This window comes from Dicentrarchus labrax, unplaced genomic scaffold (assembly GCF_905237075.1).
Source record: "Dicentrarchus labrax unplaced genomic scaffold, dlabrax2021, whole genome shotgun sequence".
Lineage (NCBI taxonomy): Eukaryota > Metazoa > Chordata > Actinopteri > Moronidae > Dicentrarchus > Dicentrarchus labrax.
The window spans coordinates 13,870-27,476 of NW_026136810.1; the positions used below are offsets into that span (position 1 = coordinate 13,870).

Consider the following 13,607-nt stretch of genomic DNA (forward strand, 5'->3'; position numbering starts at 1 on the left):
AAGCTATTTTCATCCACCATCCAGCACTTTGATGATGAATTCACTTGAACTGAAGTTCTATACTAGTGCCAAACAAACTGCAGTCATATGTTTAAAGTAAAATTCTCTGAAAGCACAAAATGCCAACTATGGAATATCTTTGTGAGCATAGAGGTGACATAGTGAACTTGTTAATCTACAACAAATAGAATATTTCCTAGTTGCTTTGAATGTTGCTTGTGCTGCTGCACTCTATAATTAAACTACTGAGTATTTGGAGTTAGTAGAAAAACCAGCAGAAAGGAGGAAGTGTTTCAGGAAGAACTGCAGTGTGAAGTGTCTCTGTACACCACAGCTTTTAGTTGAGTTTTATCCTCTGCTCTGCCACTGAACACTCATACAGAGCATCCTTTCTGTCTCAGCCATGGGGAGCACACAACACAGAAACTTCTGTTTGATCACAGGTGAGAAGCATTTTCTGGAATTGAAATGTCTTCATTGTTTTTATATACAGATAGTACAGGAAGGAGGACTTTCAGAATCAGTGCTCAGTTTTAAAATCCTCACAGTTCTCATTTCATTGAATTCAATTAGGAAGCTAAATCACAAAGAGGATGTCTTATATTTCAGCCTGTTTCAGCTTATATAATGAGACATGGTATTTTTTCTCCCCTGTAGTCTCTCTTCTCTTGACCGTATCTCCACCTGCTGCAGGTCAGTGCATTCTCCTGGGTTAAATACTTGCTGTTCTTCATTTATACTGTAAATATTGAAACACTGTATCTTACAGCCTTTTCTTTTCATAGACAGTCAGATCAGATTGGCTGGGTCTGGGTCTACTCGGTGCTCTGGAAGAGTTGAAATCTATTACAGTGATACCTGGGGAACAGTCTGTGATGATGACTGGGACTTAAATGATGCTAAGGTGGTGTGCAGTGAGTTGGGCTGTGGTACGGCACTGAGTGCCCCTTGGTCAGCACACTTTGGTCAAGGAAGAGGACAAATCTGGCTTGATGATGTGGACTGTTCAGGAAGTGAAAGGTCTCTAACTCAGTGTCAGCATGGAGGATTTGGGGTAAACAACTGTGGACACGGTGAGGACGCTGGTGTGGTCTGTTCAGGTGAGAAGACATTTGGATCATTTATAGAATATCAAATAAATATAAACATATGATCTACTGTTTTCACTATCATCTAGTCATTGTGGTTTATGATGTGTGTCAGTTGGTTAACACTGTAAAAATATAGCTGATCACTAACTTAATGTAAATATAAAATTATTTATTTAAAGTTAATTAAACTTAAAATTGCAGAAAATAAATACATCTAATATATAAATATATACAGAGATAAATATGGAAATATAAAGAGAAATAAATAAAATTATCAATAGAATAATTTTAACTATTTTTTATTAATTTCCAGATGTATTTGTTTACTTATTTCTACGATCGAGGAAGGAGGACTTTCAGAATCAGTGCTCAGTTTAAAAATCCTCACAGTTCTCATTTCATTGAATTCAATTAGGAAGCTAAATCACAAAGAGGATGTCTTATATTTCAGCCTGTTTCAGCTTATATAATGAGACATGGTATTTTTTCTCCCCTGTAGTCTCTCTTCTCTTGACCGTATCTCCACCTGCTGCAGGTCAGTGCATTCTCCTGGGTTAAATACTTGCAGTTCTTCTCTGTATAAATACTAAAATTACTAAATATATTTTTTGTCTCTAGGCATACCGATCAGATTATCTGGGTCTACTCAGTGCTCTGGAATAGTTGAAATCTATTACAACGGTGCCTGGGGAACAGTCTGTGATGACAGCTGGGATTTATATGATGCTATGGTGATGTGCAGACAGTTAGACTGTGGTACAGCTTTAAGTGCTCGGGCTGACTACTTTGCTCCAAGAACTGGACAAATCGGGCTTCATGTGGACTGTTCAGGAAGTGAAAGGTCTTTAACTGAGTGTCAGTTTAGACAATCTGGAGAACACTGTGGCTTCAGCATTGGCGCTGACGTGGTCTGTTCAGGTGAGAAGACATTTGGATCATTTACAGAATATCAAATTAATGTAAACATTTGCTCTACTGTTTTACATTTCTATCATCCAGTCATTGTGGCTAAACTATAGGCCTAATCCTATTGTTTAATCTCTGTTAAAAAAATTATAATTATATATATTGTTTTATGGAATGAACATCTCTGTTGAACAGTAAAACAAAGTGGACACTGAAGTTGTGAATTAAGTTTCCTACAGAAGTTATAAACATTTTTGCAGGTCTATTACTTCCACGTTTAAAACTAGACCTTCTGAGTTTCTGAAAAAATAACTTATCTATCGCTAATAGACAGTATTCACCCTAGGTTAAGGCTAAATGTCAGAAATGTTAATCATGTTACAACTCATGTAACATTCAACTTTCTATTAGCGACCTCTCAAGTCCTGTTAAGGTCATGGGACAGCAGAGGTTCCTGGGAAAATATTATCAGTTCTTCTGCACAGATCATAACCATCTTTATGATGAAACATATTGGTTGGGATTGCTTCCCTAGCTGTTCCCAAGTAATTCCTGCCATGTTTCAAACAAACAATGCAATTCAAAAAGTCCAAAAGATAATGTCTTTCAGGACATTTGTGCTTAAATGAAATTGATATAAATCTAAAACAAGGTAGAATTACAGTCAACATACTTTCAAACTATGTGGAAAACCATTAACCAATGCAGTAAAAATATGAATATGAAGATATGAAAACATATGTTATATGAAGATATGCCGACAACACTGCAGTGGCACCTCTACAATAGATACAAATCTTTCAGAAGGTACAGAACCTAACAGACGCAGAGACAATGTCTCCTTAATGCTGAACACATGGGGCTAATACAAATACAGAAATAACGCTTCCTAACACGTGTTACGTGTGTATGTTTTTGCCTCTGCTGTCTTGTCCTGTTCCAGGTACTGCCCTCCCCTCCGACTGGTCAGGCACACCTGCAGCACCTTAGCAATCAGGTGGATTGTTATAAAGCTGCAGGGTAGAAGCAGAGGGGGGGGCAGTGGGCCAGATAGCCGAACAGAGTCGTGTCACTGTCGGTGTGTGAAGCAGAGCTGTGTGTCGCTCTCAGGTTACCTTTATTCCCTCAGTGGAGGGATAGCGTTATTTATTGTACCCGTTTTGTTTAGCTTCCTTCAATTTTAGGAAGTTGTTTTGTGTTTGCGTTTGAATAAATAGTTTAACAGTACCAATATTTCTGTCTCCTGCCCTTCTTTGAACGCCCGGGTCATTATTAATTGTTGCTCCCCTTTTTCCGCTGGACACCACAACTGGGAACGGGGGGTCGTTTACCGGTGACTGTGGCCGTGGCCATGGTTGAGTCCGCAGGGGAGGTCCGCTCCGAGTTTCGGGGGGTGGAAGCAACTGAGCCGTGGCAAGACATTTTTAACATGACCCCCGGTGTAAAACGTGACGACAGGGACGAGAAGCAGTTTACGTTGCCGCGTTTTGAACCGCTGTCTGTTGAAACGACCCCTGGCTCCAGGTGGACGCTTGGCTAAAGCTGTGTTCAGCTCGTCTCCAACTGGAGGAGGAGGAACGGGAGCTGATGTTGTTGGAACTGAAACTGTGTGCCTGAGCGGACTGTTGTGTATTTAAATGAGCAGAAAGTATCTACACTGCGGCAGGCTGCTGGTACATCTTTCTCTGGTCCTGAGGGAGAAACTGTTTCTTCTGTCATGAGCCTGACCATCTTATTGCCGACTGCATTGCGTGGCGTTTTGAGAATGGTAATAAAACAGTGCCACAATGTAATTAACACAGTGAAACTAATAAAACACAAGACACACACAGCAGTCTTAAAATGATCAGGGATGTGGATTTCTGTCAGTGAGAAAGAAACGAGCAACCAATATATTGTAGTGTGGAGGGGCTATGGTGTTCGTTGTTATTTTCATAAAAGGGTATATTAAAAATGACTGGTTTAAAATCAGGCGAGAGGGCAATTGCTAAAACCAAGAAGACCACAGATCCTAGAGCAGAAACTGATGTTTATTACAGAATAAAATCAGGTTAAAAACACGGGTAAAAGACTAAAAATGGTAAGACAAATAATAAAATGGCGTTGAAATGAGGGAAGCTAAAAACTGAGGGGCGAGGGAGTCTAATAGAGTCTTCTCTGCAAAGGCAGGGGCTGCAGCACACACTCGGGGCCCCGTCGCCGTAGAAAGCGTTGATACTATCCGTACTCGGTCCTGCGGCCTCTCGACGCCGCTGCACCGCACCGTCGTCGACACTCCCAGTGGGCAATACATGCAATAAAACACAAATAAAAACTACACACTAAAATCAGAAATATTGTAAATTAAAATCACACTGGGAGCTAAAAAGACACATAATAAAATCTTACTGTACCCATGTGACAGTAGTATATCACTGTACATACATTATCTCTTTACTGTCTGTGTACTCATGATGTAAATCTCCTTCAACAGATCCAGCAGTTAATGAAATCAAAAAGGTTATCCTGTCTTTGATTCTGGTGTTGGTGACCATTTTCATTTATTTCTGTTGCAAGGTACTGTGTACATATTTGTTCCTGAGAGGTTTGGCTAAAATTCAGAATGCAGTCTGTGCATATTTAACTGGAACAGAGGAAAGATACAACCAATGAAATGTGCATGCTGTCATGTCTCTGCAGGCCACCAGAGGGCAGAAGTCAAGCACACAGGAGATGACTGAGGTGGAGTATCATTACATGGATGTTGTCACAGTCGAAGAGGGCCCTGCTGAGGAGGAAGGAGTTCAGTCACAAATTGTATATTTTCATATTGCAGAAGAGAAGTGTGCTTGAATCAGAGAGTCAAATATAAATAATAACTAAATTCATCAAGTTTTATTCATTTCTTTGGATAGCTCACCTACATGCAGTTTTGTAACATTTCAACTGTTTTCTTTAGATGTTTAACAGATTTGTCTACAAGATATATGTGACAGTTCATTAAAATATCATACACAATATGTTTTTGTCCCTAACCTTAACCAAACCTCCCACAGTGGTGAACTATCAGCAAACAGTTGTATCTATGCTAATGTTGTTGTTTTATCATTATTCTTTGCAGTTTTGCTCCTTTTTCACCATATGTTTATTATTATTTTGTGTTTCCACCTGTTTTTAGGGAAGCTTGTTTGAGATTTTATTTTGATTATACTTAATAAAACAGATTGCATAAACATGGTATTGTGCTATATGTTTTTGCTTGACTCTGTAATTGTCATATTTTGGGGTTTTCTTTGACTATTTCCAGTTTTATTTTGTAGTTTTCCTCCTTTTGTATCTTATTCTACTTTACTTCCAGTCTTAGTTTCCCCTCACCAGGCTTTATATTGCCTGTGTCAAATTCATTCTGTTAGTTGGTTCTTGTTTGCATGTGTTGCTTTTCCTCATGTTCCCTCTTTGTTCTATGGACTACTTCCTCAGTTTGGACTTATTGGTTTTATTTCCTTATTTTTGTGTAAGTTTATGTTCCACCACCCCATTTAGCAATAAATCACCTGCACTGTTCCTGCTCTGCTAGTCTGCTTTTGGTCCTATATCCTCGTGTTCCACAGCTCAGTTTCCACACTTGTGACAGTAACTGTGTTCAGACTATAGACTCTTTGTGTTCAGGTCCACACTCTAAAGCCAAGTCACTGTAAAGTATACATTTTTCTTCAGGATGTCTCTGACTTTCTGTATTTATGCTTAGGGAGGGTTACACAGGGTTATCTTAAGAGGACTGACACATATTTGTGTTACACTGTGTGTTACATCTGCATACCAGAGTTTGTGAAGCAGCACATGCCTGTGTAATCAGGGATGTTGTGGTGGTATCATAGTACCAAAAACTTGACAGTGATTCTAAAAAATGTTCTGAAAAACAGTGGAAGGATATTTGCTCGTGACAGCTGACTGAAAGTGGATTCAGCTGTTTGAGAACGGCCACTTTTTATAGCTCATATTGATTGGCTGGCTGAGTATGTATGAGGTAAATGTCAGTGTAGCAGCTAGTTGGCTCCTGCAAGAAACTCTCGTGCTCCATAAATGTAATAAACTTTTTCAGAAATGAGAAAAGATTGTTGATCGTGTTCCTTCATGACCTTCCTGTTCAGCAGTTAACCATAATGAATACACCCAGTTATCTTGCATGTGAACATACATACCCAGGTACAGTGTGCACATGTGGTTGTGTGTATTGCAAGTGTCAGTGTCGTGTTTACTTTCACAATGTACTTTACCAGACATCAAATATTAGTATTATTGCAGTACAGGAAACCTTCACTGTGAGCAACCAAAGGAGTCTTACACACCACATATTGAAGTTAAAGGACTTTTAAAAAAGGTTTTTATGATAAACAATGCCTCACTCAATACTTTTTGTCTCATATATTTTTTGGCCCTTCAAGGGAAAAGGTTTGGGCACTCCTGTGTTTGAAATTGACTCAGTCACAACCATCATCGTGTTAAACCTGGACCAGGAGGTCAAGCAGTTTCACACTTACATTAGAATACCAGATGGATCCATCAATGGAGTTGATGTAACCTGAAATACCACAAATAATAATTGTTGATATACTCATGGATTCTAATTTTGTTGTTTCTAAGCTCTACTTTTGCTTTATTTCATTACAATAAATACAGAAGAACTTTTTTTCGAGCAGTTTTTTATTGAATGTGTGATATTCCCTGTTGTCATGGTTCATGTTAAAATGTTCACATAGGTCTGCCATTTAAACAACAGAAGCAAATTATTAAAGGCTGTGAATTAATCAGTGTGTTCCCATTTTGTTCACTACAGCTGTGTGTATGAAGTCACACTGTCCTCACGGAAATCCACTTCCACCAAAACAACACTGATTAGTGTCATTACATGTAAGTTTAATGTAGGATTTAAGCATTGAGAAAGAAAATTAAGAAGTTGAAGGGAAAATAAGTTTATGAGGAGATAAAGAGTGAAAAAGAATACTGAATTAAATGAATATGAAAAGTGTGGGTTCTTATAATATACTGTATGGATATGTTCATGTGTATTTTGTAGAATCAGAAGAATCCAAACCAATGGCAGGCATTAAAAATAACTATATAGAAATAACCAATCCTGATGTTTTTCTGTGCTTATGTAGGTCATATAGTGGCAAAACAGCCACAGTGTCTCCTGAAAGGCAGTCATATTGTTTTAGACATGAAAAGTGACAGACATAGTTCTCTTGAATAATTACTTCTGTGACTGTGAGGAGGAGGGTTTGAGCTTCTTCCCCTGGCCTGACAAATGTAGACACAGCCCTGAACATCTCACTAAGTGGTGACTGTGATATTTTTATTTCTCTTAGTTGTATTTAGTATTAGACATGGCGATAGCCTAATAGAGAGATCCTCTTGTTCTGACTTGTGCTGTAAGGAGAAGCTGCTCTAACTAAAGTATCTGTCTTGGACATAAAAAAAACCAAACGATCTGAAGCTCCGATCTAAAAATAATACACAATTCTCTTTTTTTTACTTGCTTTTGCTTCTAGTTACACAAACCAAAGCAAGATATATATATATAACAATCTCATACTCTGCCTTCATTTTCTTACCATCTCTGGCATTCCTTTACCTATACAGTCTTTGTAATTCATACAATGTGGTGAAATTAAGGAAACAAAAGTCACTTGGTTAAAGTGGGGAAAGAATGTGTTCATGGTAAAAAAGTAAATCTACTGAAAAGTAGTATCACTGTTCTGGAAACCAGGGCTCCCAGTGAACAGGTCCTCAGGGCCAGCCCAAGCCTCCATAGGGCCCTAAGCAAAATTGAATTGGAATTTGGGGGCCCTCTATTACTGCCAATAATAATGATTATTGATCATTCACACCCCTACTATAAACGTATTCCACTTATTCTACTCTGTCATTACGAATACACTTGTAAAACTAAATGTGAGAACTTGAAAATGATGCAGCTTATTTTCTAAATAAAAAAGTACAGCTATAGCTTGTAATAAGAAAACAAACTGCCAGTGGAACAACTGAAAATTGCTTGAGAAGTTTTGAAATAATATGGATTTGTCTAAAATCATGTCCCTTGTCATATGATTATATCTTATATCTTATATTATAAAAATATTCATCTCAGTATGTTCTGCAGTGCACTGAGCAATTAAAGGCTGTTCTGTTGCCAGGTAGAGCTCAGGTTGCAGAGAGGACAGTGGGCACAGTGGATGGAGCAGAGGATAGAGATGGACCTGAGATGAAAAACATGTCCCTTGTCATATGATTATATCTTATATTAGTATATCTTAATGAGTTTTTGATCACCTGATTCATCAGCCTTGGCTGCTCCTGAGGAGGTGGATTGCCCCTGGGCTGAGTCAGTGCCTCCTCCTAAATACTTTAACAGTGCTCCTGGGGAAGTTTCATATAACGTATGAGCACAATAGGGAGTTGATGTAAAAGAAATATGTTTATTTACTCACATAAATTACTGTGCTCTGCAGCAAACAATTGCAAACAACATACCTCAAAAAAAAGTTAATTAATTCATTAATGCAAAACCATATTGCTAGCAAACGTCACCGCGTTTGTAATTAACGTTAGTTATTAAACATTTGCTATCAAACGTTGTCCTCTTCCTTCCTTCCTTTTTCTTTTTTCTGCCCCTGAAGGGTAAGTCCTTTTTTGCCACATCACCTGCTCCTAGCTCCTGGATGCTCAGTGCGCACGGCACTGCACGGTTGGGAGCACTGCACACGTTACTGACGGAGCTCTGACAGTTCGAGCAGAGAGTCAGTAGGAAACTACACTCTGTTAACATCATATTGTTGGTGGGGTTTTTTTGTTTTTTTTGTACAAGAATGTACATTTGGTAATATATGAATCATCATCACTCACACATGGAAAAAAATTATTAATAACTTTTTTCTTTTTTAAGTTAATTGCTCTTTGGGGCCCACTAGTGGTCACAGGGCCCTAAGCAGCTGCTTAGTTCGCTTATGCCTTGGGCCGGCCCTGCAGGTCCTCATACTCCATGCATTATTTGGTGAGTTAGGGGTTGTGTGGTTGTGTCCATATAGCATTTTTATTTTTGTTCACCCAGCACCTTCCGTTCAGTTCTTCTAGTTGAAAAACTCTGAACTTTTAACAAAGGCACTGGTGTTGTCACTGTCGTTTATTTACAGGCAACCAGTCATATATTATGTGGTGGGACTCGTCACCCTGGTAACCAGAGATATGGAGGAGAAGCTTGTTCTGGTTATCCTGAGCTTTATGCTATGTCAGACAGAAATGATCATGACATGTGCTTTTATCACCCCTAGGTGTTGTTAGGTGTGTAGGCAACTCTTTGTTAACATAGTGTCCTTTATCTCACTGCACAATCACTTCATCCTAGCACCCCCGCCAGCGCTGGCCAGAGAAGAAGAATATAATAATAATGCACTAATAATAAAGAAATAGAAACAAAAACATCCTCCCTCCAAAACGAAAGAACTTCTCATCCAGCCCACAGACTCAAAACAGACAGATGTACTCGTCATAACCACGAAAAAATAGCAAACGTTTTTGCACAAGTGCAGTTTGCCTTGGTTCAGGGGGCTCACTGAACCCCCTCGTGGTCGCAGCCAAATATTATTTCTTAGAATAACATTGAGCTAATCGTTTACTGTAACCTGATGCCTTGCTCTTTAATAATAAATACAAATGGTGAATTAATTATGTGACTGTGATTATTTTCATAAAACATTGGTTCTTGTCTAATTCTGTGGTATGGTAGCCCACCTTCACACACACACACACACACACACACATGCACACACACACACACACTACCATTACAGGCAAAGGAGTAGCGGGGACACACTTCAACTTTTTAACATGATCAAATAATGAATATATGCTGTTTCTTTGCGAAAAGAGAGATGGTCGAGTTTTCTGACGTCACCACAGAAACCATTAACATGTGAAAACCACCAACACTTTCGGTGCCCAGGGAAGGAAACAAAGAAAAGAAGAGGAGGAAAAACACGACAAAGACAGAGGTAGAGTGAAGATAATGTGATGAAATGATTTATCTGTAACAGAACGATAGTAACCTTAACTTAACACGGTTTGCTAATCAATAAATAGCGTTAGCTCGTTTTAACGTCAGTTCATGTTATGGAGGGGCCAATGATATATATAATACTCCCACCTTCTATTTCTCAGGGACATTTGTAAAGATATCTATTCAGCAGGTGTTTACACTTGTCTACATTTTTATTTGTATTTATTATTGGTTAGCTATCGTTGCTCTGCTTGAAACAGTCATTCAGATGCTATTCCTTTCACACACCTTTATATATTAGAGTTGTACGCCTTGTTGTTTGTTGTGTTACAGTTCAGTATTGTCTAAAGTGTGTTTAAATTGTTAAACTTTACATCCATCTTAAAGTACACATCATTAATGTTAATACATTCCCATATGTTATATTATACTGTAGTTTACTGCTTCTTTACATTCTGATAATCAGCATTTGACTGTAATGACAATAAAATTAAATCTAATCTAATTTGCATATCAGAAGACATTGCACTGTATATCATTCATGTACAGTACAGTGAAAGTAATGCATCTCTTAGGTTTTTCATGTTTATTATTTATTTTTATTCTTGGAATCATTTCTGTTATTATTAGACTGTAACACCGAACTCTTCCTGTTACAGTGGCTGCTGCTGAAAGAAGCTTCTCCGAGCTCAAACTCATTAAACCTTACCTGAGATCTGCTATGATGTAAGAACTCAGTGGACTTTCCACCATAAGCATCAATCATGTGGTCTCAAATCAGTTGTCATATGATGAGGTTGTAGATGACTTTGCTGCAAGAAAGACTAGGAGAGTACAACTGTAGCAGGTGATGTGAGGATGACTAGGTGGTGGTGTAGTTTAATTTATTTTATCACTTGTTTACAGTTTTATTTTGTAGGTTGTTAAATTTTATACTTTGTGTGCGCTATTTATATTTCTTGTATTATTTATTTCTAATTTATTATTTTCTTGTTAACTGTTTTGATTGAGTACCTTGTTTCTCTAAAAATAAAATAAAATGTCAAAGACAAAGCCAGTTTCTTACGTGAGTATATTTATGTATATAACTGGCTGTGGAATTTACTGCGATGCAACGGGGTCGCCAACTAAAATCTTGCCTAGGGCGCCAAATTGGTTAGGGCCGGTCTTGAGCGTGTGAACGTACATACCCAGGCACACAAGTGTACACATGTGGTTGCTTGTGGTTTTGTGTATTGCACTCTTTGGTATCATGTTTACTTTTTAGATGTGCTTTATCAGCCATCAATCATGAGTATGAAAGCACCACAGGAAACCTTCGTTGTGATCAACCAAAAAAAATAAAAATACACCACATAGTAAAATTAAATTACTTTGTAACAAGGTTTTTGTGATAAAAAAGAAAATAAAATAATTTCTAACGTGAAATGCTACAAATAGTAATTTGGTATCATCATTTATCCTAACCTCTCTCTTCTCTGGAAGAAGCAAACAACAGTTTCCTGTTGAATCTCTGCCTTTAGGGATCTTCAAGTTGAAGCTATTATCATGGTGACATAGTGAACTTGTTAATCTACAACAAATAGAATATTTCCTAGTTGCTTTGAATGTTGCTTGTGCTGCTGCACTCTATAATTAAACTACTGAGTACTTGGAGTTAGTAGAAAAACCAGCAGAAAGGAGGAAGTGTTTCAGCAAGAACAGCAGTGTGAAGTGTCTCTGTACACCACAGCTTTTAGTTGAGTTTTATCCTCTGCTCTGCCACTGAACACTCACACAGAGCATCCTTTCTGTCTCAGCCATGGGGAGCACACATCACAGAAACTTCTGTTTGATCACAGGTGAGAAGCATTTTCTGGAATTGAAATGTCTTCATTGTTTTTATATACAGATAGTACAGGAAGGAGGACTTTCAGAATCAGTGCTCAGTTTAAAAATCCTCACAGTTCTCATTTCATTGAATTCAATTAGGAAGCTAAATCACAAAGAGGATGTCTTATATTTCAGCCTGTTTCAGTTTATATAATGAGACATGGTATTTTTTCTCCCCTGTAGTCTCTCTTCTCTTGACCGTATCTCCACCTGCTGCAGGTCAGTGCATTCTCCTGGGTTAAATACTTGCTGTTCTTCATTTATACTGTAAATATTGAAACACTGTATGTTACTGCCTTTTCTTTTCATAGACAGTCAGATCAGATTATCTGGGTCTACTCGGTGCTCTGGAAGAGCTGAAATCTATTACAACGGTGCCTGGGGAACAGTCTGTGATGACAGCTGGGACTTAAATGATGCTAAGGTGGTGTGCAGTGAGTTGGGCTGTGGTACGGCACTGAGTGCCCCTCAGTCAGCACACTTTGGTTCAGGAACTGGACAGATCTGGCTTGATGATGTGGCCTGTTCAGGAAGTGAAAGGTCTCTAAGTGAGTGTGAACATGGAGGATTTGGGACACACAACTGTGGACACGATGAGGACGCTGGTGTGGTCTGTTCAGGTGAGAAGACATTTGGATCATTTACAGAATATCAAATAAATATAAACATATGATCTACTGTTTTCACTATCATCCAGTCATTGTGGTTTATGATGTGTGTAAGTTGGTTGACACTGTAAAAATATAGCTGATCACTAACTTAATGTAAATATAAAATTATTTTTTTAAAGTTAATTAAACTTAAAATTGCAGAAAATAAATACATCTAATATATAAATATATACAGAGATAAATATGGAAATATAAAGAGAAATAAATGAAATAACACAAAGAATAATTGAAAGTATTTTAATACACAAAAAAAAAGGCGTGGCCATGAGATAATTATTGCAGTCATTTCCATGCAGAGACTTTTGATTTTTAACATGGACAAGTTTTAATTAATTTCATTTTATTTAAATATAGGAATGAATTACAATGGCATACTTCAGTCACTTGCACAACACAACACAACACACACACACACACACACACACACACACACACACACACACCACACCACAACACACAAATGCAACTGATTTGCGGACTTTATGTCTTCTTCGCGGGGTTTGCAGCTTTCCGATGACGTCACTTCATAACGTTCCCATGGCAACAGGAGGGAAATGGCTGCTCTTGTGTGAAATAAACGCAAAATTTTTCAACTTTCTGCAAAGACAGGTGACTTTTTCTGCAACTAAAATGCAGGGGTTATGAAATCATGCAAGCCCCACATATTTCACGCACTTTGCGCGGAAATCGGCGATGTATGCCGCGAAAGTGCGGCGTCTTTGAAAAGAAATAAATGTGCGGACTCTGGCTGATTATGCGTTGAATGATGTGATCGAATAATCACGTTTTTCTGGAGGGACTGCATTTAGCATTACCAACAGGGACATGTCCGGCTTCACTGACATTACACTCGCCATGACAATAATAACAAAGCTACTCTTGAATACAAAAGCAGACTATAAACTACCTTTATTCATGAATAATAAACAGCATCACTGACAGCTCCATATGGATAACCATCCTGCTACTGAAGGTGAATGATCTCGTGGCCACGCGTAATTTTTTTTATCCAATGTCACCAGGGAGGCTCCG

At 38.2% G+C, this 13,607-nt stretch overlaps 1 protein-coding gene and 1 long non-coding RNA gene across 2 annotated transcripts; both read left to right on the top strand.

Annotated features, from left to right (window-relative positions):
• Window positions 1-12,524, top strand: LOC127359904 (putative DMBT1-like protein; the record flags this gene model as incomplete). The annotated part of the gene is made up of 5 exons (XM_051394229.1): window positions 1-443; window positions 658-693; window positions 786-1,100; window positions 1,591-1,626; window positions 12,216-12,524. Coding segments are annotated over exons 1-5 (736 nt in total), but the record flags the coding sequence as incomplete, so codon positions are not given.
• On the top strand, window positions 2,016-6,089 carry LOC127359906 (uncharacterized). The gene is made up of 2 exons (XR_007883032.1): window positions 2,016-4,553; window positions 4,677-6,089. It is a non-coding gene; the product is annotated as an uncharacterized LOC127359906 (long non-coding RNA).
• Window positions 12,525-13,607: the final 1,083 nt, after the last annotated feature.